Source organism: Nothoprocta perdicaria, unplaced genomic scaffold (assembly GCF_003342845.1).
Source record: "Nothoprocta perdicaria isolate Ctin4 unplaced genomic scaffold, notPer1 scaffold_9, whole genome shotgun sequence".
In the NCBI taxonomy this organism is placed as follows: domain Eukaryota; kingdom Metazoa; phylum Chordata; class Aves; order Tinamiformes; family Tinamidae; genus Nothoprocta; species Nothoprocta perdicaria.
Window position 1 is genome coordinate 5,771,337 of NW_020456198.1, and position 19,888 is coordinate 5,791,224.

Sequence of the window (19,888 nt, forward strand, 5' to 3'; positions counted from 1 at the left end):
CTGGTGAAGGAAGCGTGAACAAGACCAAGGCAGCCTGAAGAGTCCGAGCTTTTCCCATGCTGGGGGCTGCCCCATGGGGCCCTGTAAACAAAACACGGACTCTGATTAAGGCAGGTTCTCTTCTGGTCCTTCCAAAGGACTAGGAAAGAGAATGGGATTCAAGACTCCTGCAGTAGCATCTGGTAGTATATCTTTAGGAATGGCCCTAGAGGGAGCAAAGGTGAAGTCTACTTTATGGTATGGACCACCAGGTCATGGCAAGCTGAAAACAACTGTCACATTCCTTTTTTGTGGGGCATCTGGACAGATCCTTTCCCTAAGCTCCCCCCCAACAGTGTTCAAGCCGCTGTTTGCAACACAAAATACTTGCTTTCCACAGGCAGGATGTGTTTTTAGTGTGAAACGTTCATTTCCACGGCTCGTGTCAGAGAACAGGAGATGTGAAAGCTAAAAGGCAAGGGATTAACAGCTAAAGACAGCATGACACAGCTTATTTCACATTCACAACTCAGAATTAAGAATCGGAAAACTTGTGCAGAACCAACCATGCACAACCATGCACAAAGTAAATAAAGTAAAGCACACGTTCTAGCCAAGCAGCAGGTAGCTTTATTGGGTTCTGACAATACTGCATCATAACCAGAACAAATTAAAGTGGCTTTTTGCTCCTTAGCATTAGTCATTTCTCAAAAGAAAATGGATTATGCTTAATATTAAAAGAAAACCAAGGAGCAGGATGAGAATAAAGGCAAACAGGATGCAGAGCTGGTGTCCCCTACGCATCCCCCTCATGTACTTAAGAAATTGAGTTCTTAGAAGTCCTCTTGAAATTTCCTAGATCAGGTACTGAGCTCCAAATCATATGATTAATTAAATACAGTGTGGGTTGCTATCCATCATGCTACACCTGTAAATTGCATTTGAGATACCCATCCCTTTTATTCACTGGAACAGCAAGACAAAAGAATTTCAGACAAAAGATGAGATCAGGTGAATCAAACACATTTCCCCACTGACTGCCTCAGTATAGTGTAGTGAACACATTTAAGCATAATTAATTTTTTTCTTAGTTCCACCAAAAAGAAGGTGAACATCCTATGTTTTGTACTACCTCTCAGTGCACTAAAACATTATTCTGGCCTCACCTGCTTAGTTCCATGTGTTGCATTACATGCACATAAGATTAAAACCACAGTGAACATGTTGACAGCCACAAGTAAACAGCTACAAGGGATGGGATGCTATTTGACATCGCTTGTAGATACGTGCAGCTGTGAGCTTGTGCCCTGAGAATTAAGTAAACACTGACTATTTTTTTAATGCAAGTTTTTCAGCATTAATTGCTATATGATTCTTCAGTAAATAAAGAATTAAAAGAGTAAGAACTCTCCCCTTCTTCCATGAGGAAGTACTTAGGGAAGGGTGTAATAGTGATAGTCATGTACTTGCAGCATTACTGCTGTGGTACTTTGGCTCAGAAATCAGGTGCATCACCTCAAACTCCTGACCACCTCTACATCAGAGTTATGGCTTCTATTTCTGAGTGGCACATAGCACCACCTAAAGAACGTGAAGAAGGCAAAAAGGTATTAGATAAGTAATCATTCTTGGAACTTCAAGTGATCATTCTTTTATTCCTCCGAGGCACACTCGCGCTCTCTTCCTTCTCATCTTGAATATCCAAAGACTTCCTAGTCTTCATAGACCTGGTGCAATCCAATTAAGAAACTTCATAGCAACTTCAAAACCAAGGAAACAGGCCTGGAAAAGAGAGAACACATAGAACAAGTACAGGCTGTAAAAATCTATTCCATCCAACATACTTGAAATGCAGCAGTATGGTTAATGTGGAAGGAGAAAGGAAATTAAAAAAATAAAAAAGGATTGGAGCAGAGGTAATATTACTGCTATATTCTTCCATACAAAGACAGAACTAATCCCTTAGGTTCGTTATTTACTGAATGGGAAGCCAGTCCAAACATCTTCACACTTCTGTCTAATACCGGTGGATGTGTAATCAGACATGAAACACTATCAGAGCGAGTCAACAGCTTCTGCCATATCAAGCCAGACTTCCATGTGAAGCTCTGAATGGAGGTTTAGTTGATGCTGTCCCTTGACTAAGGTACATTTTAGAACCTGGACACCCACAGCCAAAAAGCACTGGCAGTACAGAGATTCTCACTGAAATGGTACAGGAGCAAGCAGCAAGTCCTCTCTGTAGCTGCAAATAGTCACTCTGAGTGGCCAGGTCCATGAAACCCACCTGGAATCATGATTTACTTACCGCATTAGCGGGAAATGCCCTGATCATTACGGCTGTGAAGCCCTTATACAGAGATGCAACTCCTTCCTCTCGGATAAGCTCTCTCAACACATCTCTAAAGCCATTTGGATACTTCCCGGCAGGAGCTGTGAGGGATCAGAACACATTAGATCAGTATGTGTGACTGTCACACATCTTAAGAAGGGACACATGTAACAGCCCAAGATTTTCAGCATGTTGAAACTGGCACACCAGAATCCAGGCATCATTGAAGCTATATTGTGAAAATATCATCTTGAGATAATTATCTATTTCAGTGAAAAACAAGCAAAAAAGCCAGTTTAGTGAAGTTCCTGTAAACAGGAGCAAGGTGCTCCCTGTCACTGCAGAGAAGTTGCACAATCGTGTCATCTCCTGGGGAGGAAGGGCGAGAGGACAACTTGTGCCAGGGCTGGATATCTGAGCTGCTTCTATCGCGGCTGATCACAGCTCTCCCAAGAGCTCCAATTAGGAGATAGGAAGGCCAAGTGTAATAATTGCTAAAGCTGGTTTACAAATGAGCAGAAAAGGATCCTGTCACATGTCCCAGCCAAGAACAGCAACAAACTTTGAGGGAAAGCACAGGCTGATGCTGCACAGATTTGCTGAAGTGTTGTTTTTTTAAAATTTAGTTTATTTGATGACCAAATTCTTCCATCTCCTGACCCTCCTCTGGAAAGTACAGCCTCTGCCAGCCTCTGAACTGAATAAGTGCTCCACAAATTAACCAGATAACAGAACTGCCATTAAGCTACATCTTCTATAAAGCCCTGCTGTAGATTGGCTTAGTGAAACAAAAACATGAGACTAATGTATTTCCAACTGAACCCTAGATATGATGTCAAACAGAGCAGCCATTATACAGGGAAACGGAAATTTCTCCTGCACTAGATACTTATGATTCATAATACATATATGCATATGTAGAAAAGCCCCATGCACAAAAACAAGCAAACAAGCACAGTGCCCAGTGGAAAGCAGAGTCCACAAGCAGGGATTACTGTGGAGCCTTAACAAAACTATTCATTGAGTAAGACTGCCAGGAAACCAAGGAAAAAACCTGTCAAAGCTTGCTGAAGCTCCGGGCCCAACTTGCTACAGCCAGGCCACAGATGTTCAAGAGCAGATGTGCTGCTCTGAAGGCAAAACTCTCAGCAGGCCCACACAGCTGCTCTTAACTTCACACAGCACATGTGAGAGCGTACCACGCCTGAACTGAAACAGCAAAGCGATTCAGAGTGTAAAACAGGCAAGATACCTGCAGAAGTGCAGCCAACTTGCCACAGAATAACTAGGAGAACAGCTGAAAAGCTAGAAACGCACTTGGATTTTTTATGTACTTGTTTCAAGTGGCGCTTGATGCCCTGGGGCAGCTCCCGTGGGTGCCCAGGGGTGCCCTGGGGCGCCGCACGTGTGTGGCCACCCGGCTTACCTGTCTGGAAGCGGGATTTCAGCACGTCGGGGGGAATGGCAACCGCCCAGTTGAAGATCCCAGCCAGGCCGCCCGCAAAGAGGATCCGAGGCGCGCTGAGCTCGCTCACGCTGTGATGGGTTGGAGTGGGGTGGGATGGGAGGAGAAGGGAAAAGAAGGAAAAAAAAAAAAAAAAGTAAAAGCTTATATATGTTGACTCAAATGACAGCCAAAGAGGCAGGGCTTTGGTTGACAATTAGAGAGACAGACAGGAGGCAACAAAATCCTGCACAAGCAGAGCGGTATCTGAGCCACAATTCCAAGAATGAGGGAGCTCTGGGCAAAGTGTCTTTTCCTCCCTAAAGGCTCGAACTCTTTCATTCAGCAGCAACACACAAGGATGCTGTGGAAATAAACGAGAACAACAAAAAGAAAGCAAAACAAGGAAATCAGCTCCTTGCACACACTGGGGTGAAAGAGCAGAGAGACCTACTCCAAGCATTTCTTCCTTGTGCCAACAAGATTCAAGATTAGAATTTGTGAGAAACGCAAAATACTCTTTTAATTGTCAGCTCACGCCAGACCAGAAGAGCTCAACTCTCAGGGCAAACCAGTGATAACAATTTTCTCTTTTTTGGGGGTTATTTTCACACCACTGTTCAAAACCACTTCTTGACTGGGGACATTAATCAGCAGTGTCTGAGAAAGCCTAGAGAAGGGCCGATTTGGGGATTTCACTAACCTCTTTCCCTCGGGGGTCAGAATGTTCTTCAGCCATTCGTACGTCATGAAGTACATTCCACTGGCTGGAACGTCTAGTGGGTAAACAACAGAGGCCGTGAGGAGCAGGAAAGCCCATAGGGAAGCGGCCCTGCACCGTCAGCAGCACCGCTAAACACACCCAGGTTCCTCTTCTGAGCCTTCCCCACAACGTGTTGCTGCTGCTCTGCACACAGGAGCCTGATCTTTCCTAGGGAGAGCAGGTGTGAATGGCAGGAATTGGGGAAATACCTGTTCTTGAGCACTTCTATTAGCAGCCCTTCTGAGCAGGCTGTAACTTGGCTGCCAGCCAGTAAGCTAACTATGAGCTGAGCTTTCTTAGATGGTGCAGGGCACATCAAGCAGTTTGGGAAGGGTAAGTTCGGCATGTTGCTTGTTCTGATAAAGATGTTTTGGGGTTGTCGTTGCTCTAACATACTCCCGCAGTCCGTTCTTATCTCATGCCTGAACTGCACAGCCAGCCTGCGGCTAAAAACACCGTCTGTGTGAGTTAAATTGCTAGCTGGAAAGCAGAGGGTAGAACAAATTCATAAACTGGAATCTCAAAATAAAGGAATTTCAGCTTCTACTCTGAAAACACTGCCCCAATACAGGAAAAAATCTAACATGGTTCAGAGGAGAAAGAATCAATGCTTGGAAAGTCTTTAGTGTCTGGCATGACAATAACAATTTTGCTGTTATTGTAGGAGGGGGGACATGCCATCCCACTCCCAAATAAGCCAAACTCAAGTAGGTAGAAAGCATCACTGCTGCTGTTGCATCTTTTAAGGCAACCACAGCAGTAGTCACAGTCCTTTTCCCAGAGGGGACCAAGAGTCTGAAGTCTCTGATTCCTCCTGCCTTCTTAGATTTTAATTAGTTCCTATATCCCTCTGAATCCTTGTCATCTAATGTCTTCCTCACTCCCCAAGAATCTCATGTTTATTTTTCAGTCCCTTTGAGGCATTGGAGTAGCTCTGCAGACTGCAAAAAAAGGGGGAAAAAACAACTGACAAAGCACTTCTAACAGGCTAAACAGCCAGCAAGGTTTACAACACCACGCCAGTCTTGTTTTAAAGTACCCCATGCAGAAGAAGCACCAGAACATTTCCATCAGTTACCTCTCATGAGGGTGAGCACTGTCCCCTTGTACATGCCTCGAATGCCAGCCTCACGGTACAGCTGTTTCGCACAGTCCAGGGAGCCACTGTATTTAGCTTCACCTGTAGCTGCCTGGATCTGAGGATTAAAGTGATCGTTTCTGGCTGGTGAACAATCATCCATCTCATAATTAGAAACGTGCCCCTTGCCAGAGGAAGGGGCACAGATTCATTCCACAGGCACTCCTGCAGATGAAACCTTTGCATCATTTGCTCAGACAGTTCTCTGCCACTCAAGCTGAGGACACGTGCAGTGGTCCACAGTGGCTAGATTCTCCCTTTATTCTTCCTAGTGTAAGTTTGAAACAACTGAAGTCAATTAGGTAGTTTTACACATACACTGTCAAACTTGGCCTTTAAATAATTTAGGGAAAATCAAACAATTTTTATAATGTCATGTCTGACAAAGCTCATGTGTAAACATCCATTTCCATACTAACACACTGGAGGCTAGTGTGATACAAGCAAACCTTCCCATCTCTGTCAAAGACAGTATTTTCATTTGCTCACATTAAATGTTTCATAACAGTGTCTTACAACCCCTACAGGTGGTGTAATGTAAACACTAAAAACACTATTCTATGTATTTTGAGATACATCCCTCAGTTAGGAATTGGGAACATGGGAAGATGATAGAAAAAATCTTTACCACAGAAAGAGTCCCATGATCTAGTGAGTCTGGATGTCTTTAGAGTAAATTTCATTCTGAAAACTTGGATTTTTCCTTATTTTAAAATGGACAGAGGCATCTGCTGATGCCACGTATAATGTCACATAGCATATTGCCTGTGTTCTGTAAAGTGACTAGAGCAGTGAAGGCTCTGTGCAGTTATACTGTCACGGTGAGTTTGTACAATGCTTCTTCGTGACACAGTTGCATTAAATGACAGTTGTCTCAGTCCTGTCAAAAAACAGAGCAGAGTAAACTCACTAACCAACGAAGCTCTGGATTGGGAAGACAAGAGCTCTAGAACTGAATCCCCACAGCACCATCCAATGTCTCACCTGCAAAAGGCACTTGATCCTCTCTCCTGGAGCCATGATTGCTGTTGTGAACACTCCTGATAACATGCCAGCAGCAAACAGCTGTGGATATCTGCTCAGAGAAAATGGAAAAGACCCCAATGCAACGCAATACACAGGCAATGAAGGACAGAAAGATCACCAAATTGTCAGATTGTGCTGCCGCACACAAGGCTGGCAGGAAAATAAGGCATCCGCTGCCTCCGACAGTGCAGAAGAGCCTCATTTAATGCACAATTAGAGTTAAACATTTAAGATTTTCAGGATTCAAAGCCCCGTTCCCACAGCAACCGTAACTCAGCTCTTCACATTTACTGTGTTTGTTAATATTCCTTCTACCTGCATTATTTGCTACCCGCTTCAGCCTTGCCCACATGAGGAGGTCAGTTCTGCTGGTAAACCAGAGGTGAACAAACAGCGCTGGAGCACCTGGGCACACTGCCCCTCCATGCAGGGGCAGCTCTGCTCTGGGCCACCCGGGCACCTCCAGCAGAGACACCGTGCCCCCTATGAGCACCAGGGTAACGTGTTGCTACGCTTCACTTCTGTTTCTCTAGACCCGTATTTCACAATTCTGCAAAGAAAGGGAGTACGTCAGAGTGGTCGGTGGGGTGCTCTCCTTATGCATAAGCTAACTTGAAGAGAGACACCAATTTTCATGAGTTTCTCATAGAAAATTTAGCCATCCTTCGGGTTGAAAGGCATTGAGAAAAGCTTCACCCTCCAGAATCACCTTTTTTCTAGAAGGCTAGAGGTGCCACAGAGCTGGGCTGCTCATAAGCACCGCTTTTCAGACATTAATCGTGAAATATTTCTAGGGTTATTATTATATTCAGAGAGAGAATAACAGAAGGGAAAGCAGAATCGGGAACTGTGAGTGAATTTTGTCACGACTCCTCAACTATGGATTTAATTCTTCCACATTCTCTGCTAATAGTGAAACAGTTCTCAAGCAATCATTATATAACTCACACTGTACTCATCTAAAATTGAATTTTTTTAATGGCTCCTTCTTGCGTCGAAAGGGAATTGCAGAGCACTTGCCCACATGCTGTCTGTTTTTAGCCTGTGCTATCAGTCCCACGCTTCCAGGAGCATTAAAACACACCCATGTTTTATTTTGTAGAGCTATATTTATAGCCCAGGAGAAGAGACAAATTTACACCACAACTCAGCGTGCGACAACACAGCAGGCTGTAGGCTTAGGGTGCCTCTCCCAAGTGTCTGAATTACACAGCAACTCACGTCAAAATGTCGTCAGGTTTTCGCTGCTGGAGCCTTTTTCCCAGGCCAAAACCAAAGAAGCAAACTGCAAACATGGGTGTCACTCCAATGATAGGAGCTGCCATTCCTTTATACAAGCCTCGGACTCCCTGCAAGAAATGTTATCACAAGGATTACTTGGCTTTGCACAACGCTTTGCACGCATCTCAACTTACCGCGAAGCAAAAGTTGAAAACACAGGATGACACCAGAGTCAGAGCCAGGCAGTTTAATTAATTAGGGGAATAATAGGGCCTATTGTTCACTTGCAACGATGTACATTTAACGGTGCACATTTAGCTGAGACTTGGGACCTGTTGCAAAGGAAGGTTGTACTTCCTGGAAAACACTGGCACCGTTTTCAGCCTTCTCTTCCACTCCTGTTTGTGCTGCCTCCTCTGCTTACACCTCTAATATAAGGAAGTTAAGTTAAAAGCCACCCGAACAATAGTCCTATTAGATTACATCCAAAGTCTTCTCAAATGCATACACAAATGCACACGCGCTTTACAAAGAAGTAATCAAATGCACCATTACTATAAAGTCCCAGCGTTAAGCCTGACAACGCTGGATCAGATTCATTCTTTAGATAAGGACAATGTCAAGGAGACCAATTTGGACTCCCCCACTTCCCAAACACACTCCATTTGGGATTAAATTCAAGAGCAGATTATTTCTGCTTTCCTTCCCTAAGCCAAAACTTTTTTACGACACAGCTTTACAGCCCTGATGTTTCCCTTTAGATTAAAGGCAAAAAGAAAAAAGGCATCATCGGACAAAGTGTGATACACACCCTAGCAGTGGGATTTATTTATCTTGCCTTTCAACTGAGGATATTCTTTTTAATTAAAAGCAGAATTATGAATTATCCTCCTAGATAAAGGCAGGATGCACAAATTAAACATGTTCTGCCCCTCTTCCACACTCCCAAATCAGCGTGTCCCAATATATGCCTGAAAGCTTAAGGCACCAAAGGCTGGGGAATGAAATCCTATCTGTTTGACATAGATGAGACACGCCAGCTCAATCTTCCCACGAGCAGTAGGAAGCAAAAGGCCTGAGCAGAGAGGCTCAGCGTATTTTTCCTTATAGAAACAGAGGAGTATTGAGTAGGAGTGGCGAGGCAGCGGTATGTCTGAACTGCACTTCACAAGACTATTATTACAGCTCCGCGCTGACGTTCGTGCTCAAGGAGGGGTGTTGAAAAACAGCACGAGCAACTAAAGCTTTCCAGGGCTTTGTGGCAGAGAGCAGGGAAAAGAGATTTACTCTGGTTAGGTTATATTGCAAGAGCGGATTGCTGATCCGAGATGGTTCTTCCCTTCAGGAAGGAGTGACTCAGCTGGATCCAGTGGTTAGGAACTAAACCCTGTATTAGTAAATAAACACTTGGGCTCCAACCCATTGTTTTGAAATGTTAAATGGCCACTGGAAAAATTTACCAAGCAGCAAAGTGGATTCTATGTCACTTAGAGGCTTTAAAGCACGGCTACGTGCCTTTCTAAAAACAAAAATAGACTATAGTTCATTCACGTGATATGGGCTGGTTCGGGAGTGACAGAGCGGAAGCCAACGTCCACCTGATGAAGAAGATCAAACAAAGTTTCCGTAATGTTCCCTCTGACCCTTAAAAAAATAATTTAAAAAGGAAAGAAAAGAAAAAAAAATGCTAGGAATTGAAACTTCCACTTAGTCACCTTTTCACAAATGGTATAATCATATATTATTGAAGAAATTAGAAATATTGCTTTTATTACCAAAAGTCACTGCCTATGTTCGGGCTTCCAGGGAGGGCTTCCAATGCCAAAGACAAGGCGATTCCTCCCCCTACAACAACAAGGCTGTCGAACAACCGCCAACGCCAACCCCGGCCTTTGGCTTCACGCGTTAACACCACGGTATCTTGGACCATGAGCGTTTCTTCACAGAGCAAAACAAGACCCACGTTTGGAAGGAGGAGGTACCCAAGGGAGTTGTGTAAAGAAAATTTAATCTGATTTCAGGTGATAAGCCAAGGACGCGGCGGGGGACGCGGGGACAGGCGCCAGGCCGCGGGTACCTCTCTGAGCAGCGTCTTCCTGAAGCAGTCCAAGGTCCCGGAGTAGAGCGGCGCCTGGCCGGGCTGCGGCTTGGGCTGCGTCTGCAGCCGCACCTGGCGGGGAGAGCGCAGCGAGCACCGGCGGGTTAAACGGGCCGGGGACGGCGGCTACGCGAGCGGGGTTCATGGCAGTACAGGCTGGCGGCAGGGACGAGACTGGCGCTGTAATGCGCTTAATGGTTCGTACGTGCGGGGAGACGCCAGCAGCGTCGCTGCCGGGACGTGTCGCTACGGACCGGTTCCCGCCACGGACCGGTTCCCGCCACGGACCGGTTACCGCTCCCAGGGCTCGCGGCCGGGGGGGCGCCCGCGCTCCCGCCGCGCCCGCAGGGGGCGCCCGCCCTCCCGGGGCGCGCCGGGAAGTGTAGTCCCCCCCAATACACCCCCGCGAAGCACGCCGGGAGATGTAGTTCTTTACAGCGCACGCTCGCTGAGCATGCTGGGAGTTGTAGTCCCGCACCGGCTCCCCGCCATCCCGGGCGCCTCCGCGGCGGCGACCCCGTCCCGGTGTGGCGGGCGGCGGGCCGCCCCCTCACCTTGATGGTGTCCAGCGGGTGCCCCACGAACACCAGGCAGACGCCTCCGAAGCCGCCGGCGAAGAAGTTCTTCACGGGGCTGATGGGCTGCACCTGCTTCGCCATGACGGCGGCGGAGAGCGGCGGCGGGGCTGCGAGCGACACGGGGACTGGAACCGGGCGCTGCGTCCCCGCCGAGCAAGCGCCGCCCCCTCCGCGCCGCGACCTTTACCCCAGTGAGGCCGCGCGGCACGCCGGGAGAGCGGCGGTCCCGGTGGAGACCCGCGCGGAAGGGCCGTGGCGGCAGCTCCGCCCGAGCCCCGGCACCCTCCGCCCCGCCGTGGGAGGCGGCCCGCGCGGGGAGCCCCCCCCCCGCCGCCGCCGCGGTGGTTCGGTCCAACACCCCCTCCTCCCCCGGCCGCGGTGGTTCGTTCCGCACCCCGCCCCCGTGCTGCCGCCCGAATGGTCCCGCCTGCCCCCTCCCCCCCGCCCCCATGGTGCGGCCCGAGCGCGGCGGGGCGCCCGCGGCGCCGCCCAGCGGAAGTGACGCCGCGCGGAGGCCAGCGCTTCCGGCGTGCAGGCAGTGGCGGCCCGGCAGGAGGAGCCCGGGGCGCCGCTCCCGCCTCCGCCGCTCCGGTAAGTGCGGGGGGGAGGGGGCGGTTACCGGCGGGGCCGCCCCGGGCCGCAGCGGCGCCCGCTGCCCACGGGGGAGCCCGTGCTCCGCGAGCACCGCGCGCCTCGGCGGGGCCTCCGGCCGCCGCGCCGGCTCGTGTCGCTGCGCGCAGCCACCCCCGGCTCTCCGCGCTGCCCCGGCTTCTCCTCTTCGCCTCCCGCCGCCTTCCCGTGCGGGCACCGGGACGTGATCGCTGCAAAGGAAACGGGTGCGAGGTGGTTTAAATGAGCGCGGTGTCCTCCTCACCCGGTGCCTTCCTCCGCCGACGTGGGGCGGGCCCCCCAAGCAGCTGCCGGCGAAGGAGGGCTCGGGGTGGGGAATAACGGGCTGGGAAGTATCAATAGCTTGGAAGGAACAGGCGTGGAACGGTTTAGACTAGGAGGGAAAGGCGAGGGAATTGTGCTAGTCAGAGTAAGCACTGGAAAGTGGAGGGAGAGCAGGCACGTTGGCAGGGGTGGTGGGATATGGTTGCAAAGAGGTCCCTGCAGGATCACGGACGAAGAAAAGGGTGGGAGGTGATGTGCCCAGCTCTGTCTGGGGATGAAAGAGTCCTCTGAATACTCAGCGCAGAAGGAAATGACAAAGTGCACGGTGTTTGCGCGAAGCCACGGTTGGGAATGATGCCTGGATTACAGGCTTGGGTGGCATAGGCAAAGATGCGATTAACAACGGTAGGAACTTTGGAGCTGGGATTGTAAAGGGTTTTGGAGGAAAGAGAGTGTCAGGATGTTTAAAGGTTGTGTGGATAAGTGACTTGGGAATCAGACTTGAGTTATCCTCTCTCAATTTTAACATCATTAGTAAAGAGAGGAGAGGGGACAAAGCCAGCTCAGATGGCTATGAGATTATTCACTGAAAAAATAGAAAAGGAGCTACCCTCCAAAACACCTGTCTGAGAAGACCCAGAGAAGTAGATACAGAGGATAAGACATCAGAAAAGGATGAGATGGTGAGACAAAATACTGTGTGGGGTGGTGTAACTTCCTATTATCAAAGAGCAGTGAGATCAGGAAGGGCTGATAGTCGCATGCTTGAAGGTGTTTATGTGAGCAAACCTTGTTGAGTTAGATTGTGGGAATTGCCGAGAGGGCCTCTCTGGTAGAGCAGAAAAGAGTGGATGTAATTAGAGTTCTTGCAAGGATGTACAGGGAAAGAAAGGGGATTAGATTGTATTAGTGTTAGTGAGAGTGAGGACCTGTTTTGGATCATGGTGGTAAAGTAGGACCTCCTTATTCCCTGAGTAGGAGAACCGACTAAATGTAGTAGAAAAAAATAAACTTAAATCTGATCTTTAAGATTATGGCAGTTTATTTTATCTAAGTATTTCTTGTTCTTTTGACCTTCATGGATTTATCATCTTCATTGTTTTAGAAGTTAGTGATACCAAGTTTTATGTACGTCCTTTGTTAATGTGTTCCCAGAGAGCTCGTGAATGAGGGCCTTAGGCTGAAAAATAGCTGAGTTTTGTCTTGTTCTCCTTATATCTTGCTTTGTTTTGGCAGCAAGTTTTTGCCTTAATCTCCCTCTCCTATTCACAAAGGACGTCCAGTCTGCAGACTGTTTTCTCATTGATCTGTTAATTTGCCCATGGAAACAATTCCTATATAAGTAGGTTAGTTGCCCAGAAAAAAAAGGCTGAAAAGAATTTCTCAGAGCCCTTCTGTCTTGAGCCTCTTCTCTGCAGAGACTGGTATGTGACTAATTAGGTGTTGTGGAAGCCCCTTATTCTGCTCAGATGTCTGAGAATATCTCACTACTTTGATGGTTCTTGCTGTGTGTTGAGGTAGTAAATGGATCATCCATTAAACATGATTTTTTCCCATCTCCATCGTGTGGGATGGCCTGATTGAGTACAGGAACTTTCCTAACTGGTGATACCTGTTTGGTTTTGTGATGCTCTGCAGCTGGCCAAACAAAGCTGTCACACATGAGGCTATTGATCTCTTTTGTAGGAATGTCTAGACTCATTCCAATTCTCAAATAAGTTATTCCTTTGAACACTTATAACATTACTACTTCTGTGAATGAAGTGAGCAGTGATACAGATTGAATGCAAACTGATTCATTAAGGAGATTAGAGGGAAGGAGAAAACAGGTTTGCCTTGTGTTTGTCAAATCAGAGCCCACCAGTGATGCTGAAGTGCAGAGCAGAGATCTGCTGAACCCCGAGTAGCAACAGAGCCAGCAACGTACAACAACCTTTCAGATCAGAAGCACCATCTTTTCTAAATGTGTATTTGTAGGAGCATGTTTGCCACTTCCCCTGATTATCTATCTGAATGTTTCCATTTGTGGAAACCCTGGCTTTTCTTCTATCTGTGAATGGGCTTGTGTATGATACAGACTCTCATTAGGCAGCAGTTGTGTGAGTGATTTCTCAACAGCAGAAGTAGGTTACTTGGACTTGATAGCTTCTTAACCTGAGGGAAAAAATAATTCCCTTGGCAGCTTTATGGCATCATCTACATGACTGGCATTGCTACCGTAACTCATCTTGTCACGGATGGGCAAGTGGCTCACTAAGATTTCACTTCTGTCTTCCAAAGTGGAGAGTAGGAGCTCCGATCCTGTAAAGTTTGACAGGAAGCTGTACTGTAAAAGAAATCAAGAATCATGTGAAAGGAATAGAGACCAAGGGATAATATAATTAACTTCTAACTTTCATTCTTTCTTACAGGAGGAGGCCTGTATTTGCTAAAACCAATGCAGCCCACAGATTAATTATGTATCAGATCTCTTCCTGGTTGACCTGTGACAGCTGGTCTGTCTGTTAGAACCAGAAAACCAAGTTCAGAGCCCTGGAAATCTCCAGCATATTTTTTCATTATTTTTCTTGAAGTCAGACTATGGTTTCTCCAGCAGCTGCCAATTGTGACACTGGGCACATATATTAAAATGTTAGTGCTAGTGTCAACAGTAAGCAGAAAGCCACATATATGCAACAAACACAACATGTGCTGCTTGTGGGAAATACAGCTTTGAGTTGGTAAATATATTTTATATGTAAAACTTATTTGCAGTGTGATAATTTAACTCTTACCTAGTTAGTCTCTCTTGAAACAAAATTAATTTTTCAAACATAAATTTGTGACGGAGTACGAGATGACAATAATTCAGAGTTGACGTGTGCTGTCAGCTGAACCTCTTAAAGAATCAAATTCGTATAGTTTTAGTTAAATCAGCAGGTGTGTAGTTTGGTTATGTAAAGTCAAATAGATGGTTTTTCTATTACTAGAGAAAATAGTAATAATAAAGCTTGACTGTTCTGATTCCTTCTAAACAGAAACTGACAGCTCTTGAGCATAGATTTGTACCTTCAAAAGGTAACAGATGTGTACATTGAGGAGGAGCCAGCATTGAGGAGGAGGTAATAAAATGAGAATTTATTTGATTTTTCCCTCTCAAACATAATGCACAAGCCACATCACATCCAGCAGTGCCTAGTTAAGGGATGAACTGATTTTGCTGTTCCTTTGAGATAGTATTGAGCTGTTAAACAGAGGGCAAGAGAAAGATATGTTTGTCGCTCTTGTTTCCCAAGGTCCTGGATGGGATTTCTGTGGTTCTGAAGCAGTATGTGGTTGTACAGGGTATCACAGGTAGCTTTTCTGGTTCCTGCTGAGCTTTGATAAATTTTAACTTATTTATTTTGATGAAATGTGGATGGTGCTTTTGATAAAAGAACCTATGTATCGTGAGTATAGGTCTACCTTGGAAAAGCTGTGTAGTGGAGCTTGTGAAGCAGTTCTGCAAATGACAGAAATTTGGGGGCCTTGTGTGTAGGGGGGAGACGGTTAGGGTAATGGAATGAGCTACTTTTGGAGGTTTTACATCTGTCTGTAAGAGCAGCACTGGCTTTGTGGGTGCAAACCAAGCCTCTGCTTGACAGAATCCTCTTTAACTGTGCTGTTGGACCTGTCCATTCCTGGCTTTAGATCGCGTGTGTGGTGCTGACACGGCCTTTCTTACAATTGCTTAGGCAACAGAAAAAAAAAAAATGTTTTTCCCCTCCTTAGGAAACAGAGCTCAGATGAAATCAAAAGAACGATAAAGTCTGGAGAAAAAAGAAGCTACAGTTGCTTTCCCAGCCTGCAGCTGACAGGGCATTAAGATGTCCGTGGACATGAACAGCCAGGGCTCTGACAGCAATGAAGAGGATTATGACCCTAATTGCGAGGAGGAGGAAGAGGATGAGGATCCTGGGGATATTGAGGATTATTATGACGGGGTAGCTAACGACGTGGAGCAGCAGGGAGCGGATGCCTTTGATCCGGAGGAATATCAGTTCACCTGCCTGACTTACAAGGAGTCGGAGAGCACTCTGAATGAACACATGGCCAGCTTGGCTGCCACGTTAAAGGTGAGGAGAGCTTCCCGTATTAACACGGGTGTAAAATAAGTCTATGTGATGGAAAAGGTAAATACCACACAGAATCTGAAAAAATACTGTTTCCGCATTGCTGTTTTGGGGTTGGAGGAACATTATTAAAGGTCTGTGATTTAAAAGCAATTCAAAGGATTACAGATGTTGCATGCTGATTCTGGCACCTGAAAATCTTCTTGCAAAATGTTGATACTTACAATTTTTTTCCAGAGTTGAGCGTTATGATCAGAGCACCTGAGTTTTAACTCTTTGTATTAGCAAATGCAAAGAAGATATATGCAAGAGAAATGAATCGAGTCATAAACAGTGCAGATTGGTGCATATGTGTTTGAGAAGATGACTGACATAGGTGACATGCTAACAATGTAATTCTAATATCAGTATCTTAGCTTGTTGGTTCTAAGAGAAAAATCAGCTTTTCAGAAAGACAGATAGCTGACATGCAAGTTATTAACCCTATGGTTGCAGTAATGAGCAAATAACATGCAGTGAGCTTGCCCCCTCTTCCAGTGACTAATTCCTCTCAGGAGAAGATTCCCACTCAGTCATCTCCAAACTGTTAGACAAGATTTCTGTGAAACTGTTATTTCCCTTGTGCAACTGATGACTGAATCAACGAGTGATCAGAGCAGGTTTCTTCTGCTGTGTCCAGTAGGCTTTGGTCTTGACACAAGTGAAAGGAAAGCCAAGTTTCTAAGTTGCTGGGGGTTGGCACTGTGAAATTACCAACAGAATTACCAGCAGAAAGCCTGTCTGGCTTCTGATGGGTCTCCTATGGGTCTCCTGAATGTTTGTTGTTTTGTGCAACCACTCTTGAAAGCAAGACAGCAGGTAAAAAGGTATTTGAGCCCTATTTGGAGGGCTCTGGAGCCAGTCTGATTTAAAAAATGATAGGAATCTCTTGGTGATCCATATCTGTACACCATAGAGTCCTAAACAATAAAAATACAATGAATAAAAATGAAAATCTAAAGAGTGTAAAGCCCATAAAGAGTAGGCTATAAAGCACTTTCATACTTCTTGGTCCATCTGTAGCTGATTTTGTTATTTATTGTGCTTATTTCCAGGAACTATCATCTCAGAAAATAGAATGTTTTACTCATTCTTGACTGTCAGACCCAACTGTGAATTTTTCTAAAATGTGTGATTCAAGTGTTGAATGCCTGCAGTTCTGTATACATTGAAAGAAAGGCAAAAGAGGAACGAATAGGAATAATTGGTCAGCAATTCGGATCAAACTGCCAGTTGCTCTTAGTTCATAGTGATTAAGTAGATTTAGAAAGGTTTTTGTGCTCCTTACTGTGAGGCTCCAAATGGGACACCCTTTAAAAATTGTCGACATATTGTTCATTTCCATTAAATCAACAAACACAGTATTTTATCAAGTTTTTAAAACTGGGGCATCCAGAGTTTAAAAAACATGTTTTTCCAGCAAGTCCAGAAGTATCTCTCATGTTTGTTTGATGAACTACAAAGATTATAGTTGCTATGATCATTAAAACTAACCTGTTAGATCGATTCTCGTCCCAAATATGACTATTGTGGGGGAAGCGGTAGAAGGCTTAGATTTCTTTGATTTCAAGAGTATGCCTACTTCATTGCTTTCACTATGAAGTCCATATCCTTTTTGGCTTGTGCATGAAAAGGTAAAAATAATCTGTTTAGAAACCTGGGAAGTTGGGGGGTGTCAGATACCTATTATTTCTATAGCCCTTGAAGTGCTATCCTGAAGTTTGCTAGCGGTGATGGTTTGTTTCTTCACTTGGAAATGTGTATGTGAGGCATGTGCTTTTTATTTCCTGGCATCTTTTCTTATAGTATTTTAGCAGCCCTGCTTTGTTTTGCCTTTTTCTCTCTCTATCACCCCCAGGAAAGGTATGATTTTCTTTTTTTGTTAGTTTTCTGAGACAAACTGTAGTGGAAAGAATTTTGGTTACATTAACAAGGGTATGAGAAGAAGGAAATTGGATAGAACATGTTGAACTATTTGTTATCATTATTTTCCATTGACTTAATGGATATACATAAACAGGGGCTGGTTTTTGTAAGACCTTTGTTAACATTCTTTTCCTCTAACTTCCTTGAGCCCTGAGCTTTTTTTGTTTTTCTCATTTTGAAGACTACCTTTCGTGATATTGTCCATGCATTTTGTGAGCGCCTTTGTCCACCTTGCTGATTCCTTTTCCTTTCCTAATCTTTGTGGTGCCTGATACTTATGTGGTGCTTTTCAACATTAGATCTTACTTAACACAGGTCAGGCAAAGACTAAGGTAAAACTAAAGACCATTTGTGAGAGGTACAACGTTGAAGGCAATCCATGACAGGAAAGCTGAACGATTGATTATCATGAGAAACCAATAGACTAACCAAATTCTTGAAAGAAAAGTGCAGTAAACGAACTCAAAGTATTTTTGAATGCTCAGCGATTGGTGCATAGTCATTAGGTGATTCATTTTCTGAAAGTTAAATTGAGGGGGTCTTGGCTGTGTCTTTCCATGTGACATATTGTTTGTCTTTAAGTTCAACAACTGTTATTCAGAGCCTTGTATCTTCATACATACAGGCTACACAGTAATCTAAATAAATAGCATCTCATTTGCTGTGTTCAGTAACCTTCAAGATAAGTTCTAGCTGTGTTACTTGGCTCTTCTGGGCAGACTCCATTAAATACTTCCTTTCGTTAAAGTGTCCTGGTAAAGGATTACATTCCTTGGAAACCCTCTTGGCGACCTTTTCTCATTCCTTGTGAGTTGCAGCTGACCTTGATCTCCCTCTTGCTGCAGCTGATCAGATCATGGAGCAGACCTCCATGCTGACTGGCTAACTTCAGGTCAGGTGTGAGCATCCTACATGTGTTTAGAAGTTCAAATACAACACGATAGTCTCTGCTACAAAACACTCATTTTGTTTATCTGCTCCAGATAGTGACAGAATGGGTTAAAATCTTAGGTTTTATGATTAAAAACATGAAACCCAGCATGTAAGTTGATATAAGGTGTTGTGTTGAAGTCCTCAATCGTTTTCAACTGACGTAGTCTGATAGTGCATATGAATTTGTCTTTCTCAGCTATAAAATTTCTAAACTGGATTCTACTTAAAAATAACATTTATTACAAAGTGATACTAATAGAATTAGCAATGAAATAAATAGAGCTAATGCATCACCTGTTGCTATGGGAAGCTTTGACCTTGAGTTTCTCTGACTTGCTTTTTATCAAATAGGGGATTCTGGATAAAATAGGAAGTACAAACAAGGTAGCAGTAGATAGTCAGCTGTGCAGTATGACTTGCCTTCAGCAACAGCATGTGGTTGGCTAGGAACAGAATTCACCATACTGAAACTAGAGAGATTTCATAAAATCTCTTTGAAAGATTCTTGTTAATTTGTTTTTAGCAAAAACTGTGAGTCTTAGCTTTCTGGGAAAAGGGAGTGTTATTGAGTCAGGAGGGCTGTTTGTGGAGAACTCGGTTAATTTCTTGACTTCAGTAAGGACAAGGCATTTCTGCTGAAATATGCTAGAACAAAATCTCAAATAACTCATCCAAATTGGAGATTCCTAGGCCAAAAGACTTGTGAACTGAAGCAGATCATTTTCAGAGACAGTTTTCAGAAACAATTTGTAGACTTTTAGTCCCCCAGAAGGTCGTTTGACCCAACAGTCAGCACTTAAGGACAGTGCTGCTCGGCTCTCAGGGGTATCTATTGCCCACAGACCAGCAAAGAAATTTGTGGTAGTTTTGGGGAGAATAAAAAAGGCAGACCTACTTATAAAAATTGGTGTCTTTCAAAAATTATGAACTAAAGTTGGATAGTAGCAAGTTTGTTTTCCAGTTAGCTCTATCATGCTGTCACTGAGTAATGCTGAGTAGCACTATCGGTGCACACAAACAGGACAATGCTCAACAGTTGTACATAGCTGACCCTGTCACGGCCAAGCCGTTAAGTGCGTGATGATGTCATATTGTTTTCCGTGGTGAACAACCTCTGAACAAGCCTCTGCTGAGGATTTCCTGCACATGTCTGGAATATCTGTAATGTTCCAAATAACCAGCAGTTACTTGCCAGTGAATTCTGTTTCAGTGATACAAACTTCCTAGTTTTTACCAGATTATTTAGTGGCTTAAAACACTAACATAAGACAACTTCAGATTCAAATTGTGTTACCATGATTTTCTTTTGTAACTGGTTGTCAGTCATGTCTACACATGCAAGATATTAGAAACGAACAGTCAGTCATGCAATTTTACAGTCTTTTTATACTGATGTAGTTCTCACTGAAAGGGAGGACTTGCTATA

The 19,888-nt window shown here is 44.9% G+C and overlaps 2 protein-coding genes across 4 annotated transcripts in view; one reads left to right on the forward strand and one right to left on the reverse strand.

Moving 5' to 3' along the window:
* Positions 1 to 764: 764 nt before the first annotated feature.
* SLC25A20 (solute carrier family 25 member 20) lies at positions 765 to 10,732 on the reverse strand. Its single transcript, XM_026052550.1, has 9 exons — positions 10,556 to 10,732; positions 9,981 to 10,073; positions 7,904 to 8,031; positions 6,641 to 6,731; positions 5,597 to 5,714; positions 4,459 to 4,531; positions 3,738 to 3,847; positions 2,288 to 2,412; positions 765 to 1,761 (listed from the first exon to the last, which is right to left on the reverse strand). The coding sequence occupies exons 1-9, from the start codon at positions 10,658 to 10,660 to the stop codon at positions 1,699 to 1,701; spliced, it is 906 nt and encodes a 301-aa protein (XP_025908335.1). The 5' UTR covers positions 10,661 to 10,732; the 3' UTR covers positions 765 to 1,698.
* A 394-nt stretch (positions 10,733 to 11,126) lies between these two features.
* Positions 11,127 to 19,888, forward strand: part of ARIH2 (ariadne RBR E3 ubiquitin protein ligase 2) — a 32,904-nt gene continuing 24,142 nt past the window's right edge. The window contains exons 1-2 of one of the 3 annotated variants that reach the window (XM_026052553.1): positions 11,127 to 11,170; positions 15,224 to 15,567. In XM_026052553.1, the coding sequence (XP_025908338.1) occupies positions 15,319 to 15,567 (249 nt within the window). In that variant the 5' untranslated portion in view covers positions 11,127 to 11,170; positions 15,224 to 15,318. Of the gene's footprint in view, positions 11,171 to 11,364; positions 11,416 to 14,129; positions 14,194 to 15,223; positions 15,568 to 19,888 lie in introns of those variants that run through there. The other 2 variants (XM_026052552.1, XM_026052551.1) reach the window with 2 other exon arrangements.

Excerpts from the sequence above, each read along its gene's own strand:
- SLC25A20 (XM_026052550.1), bottom strand. The coding sequence starts at position 10,660 with ATGGCGAAGCAGGTGCAGCCCATCAGCCCCGTGAAGAACTTCTTCGCC. Across the intron at positions 6,732-7,903 it reads AAACCTGACGACATTTTGAC|ATATCCACAGCTGTTTGCTG; the intron begins GTGAGTTGCTGT and ends TTCTCTGAGCAG. Across the intron at positions 3,848-4,458 it reads CTGACCCCCGAGGGAAAGAG|CGTGAGCGAGCTCAGCGCGC; the intron begins GTTAGTGAAATC and ends AACCCATCACAG.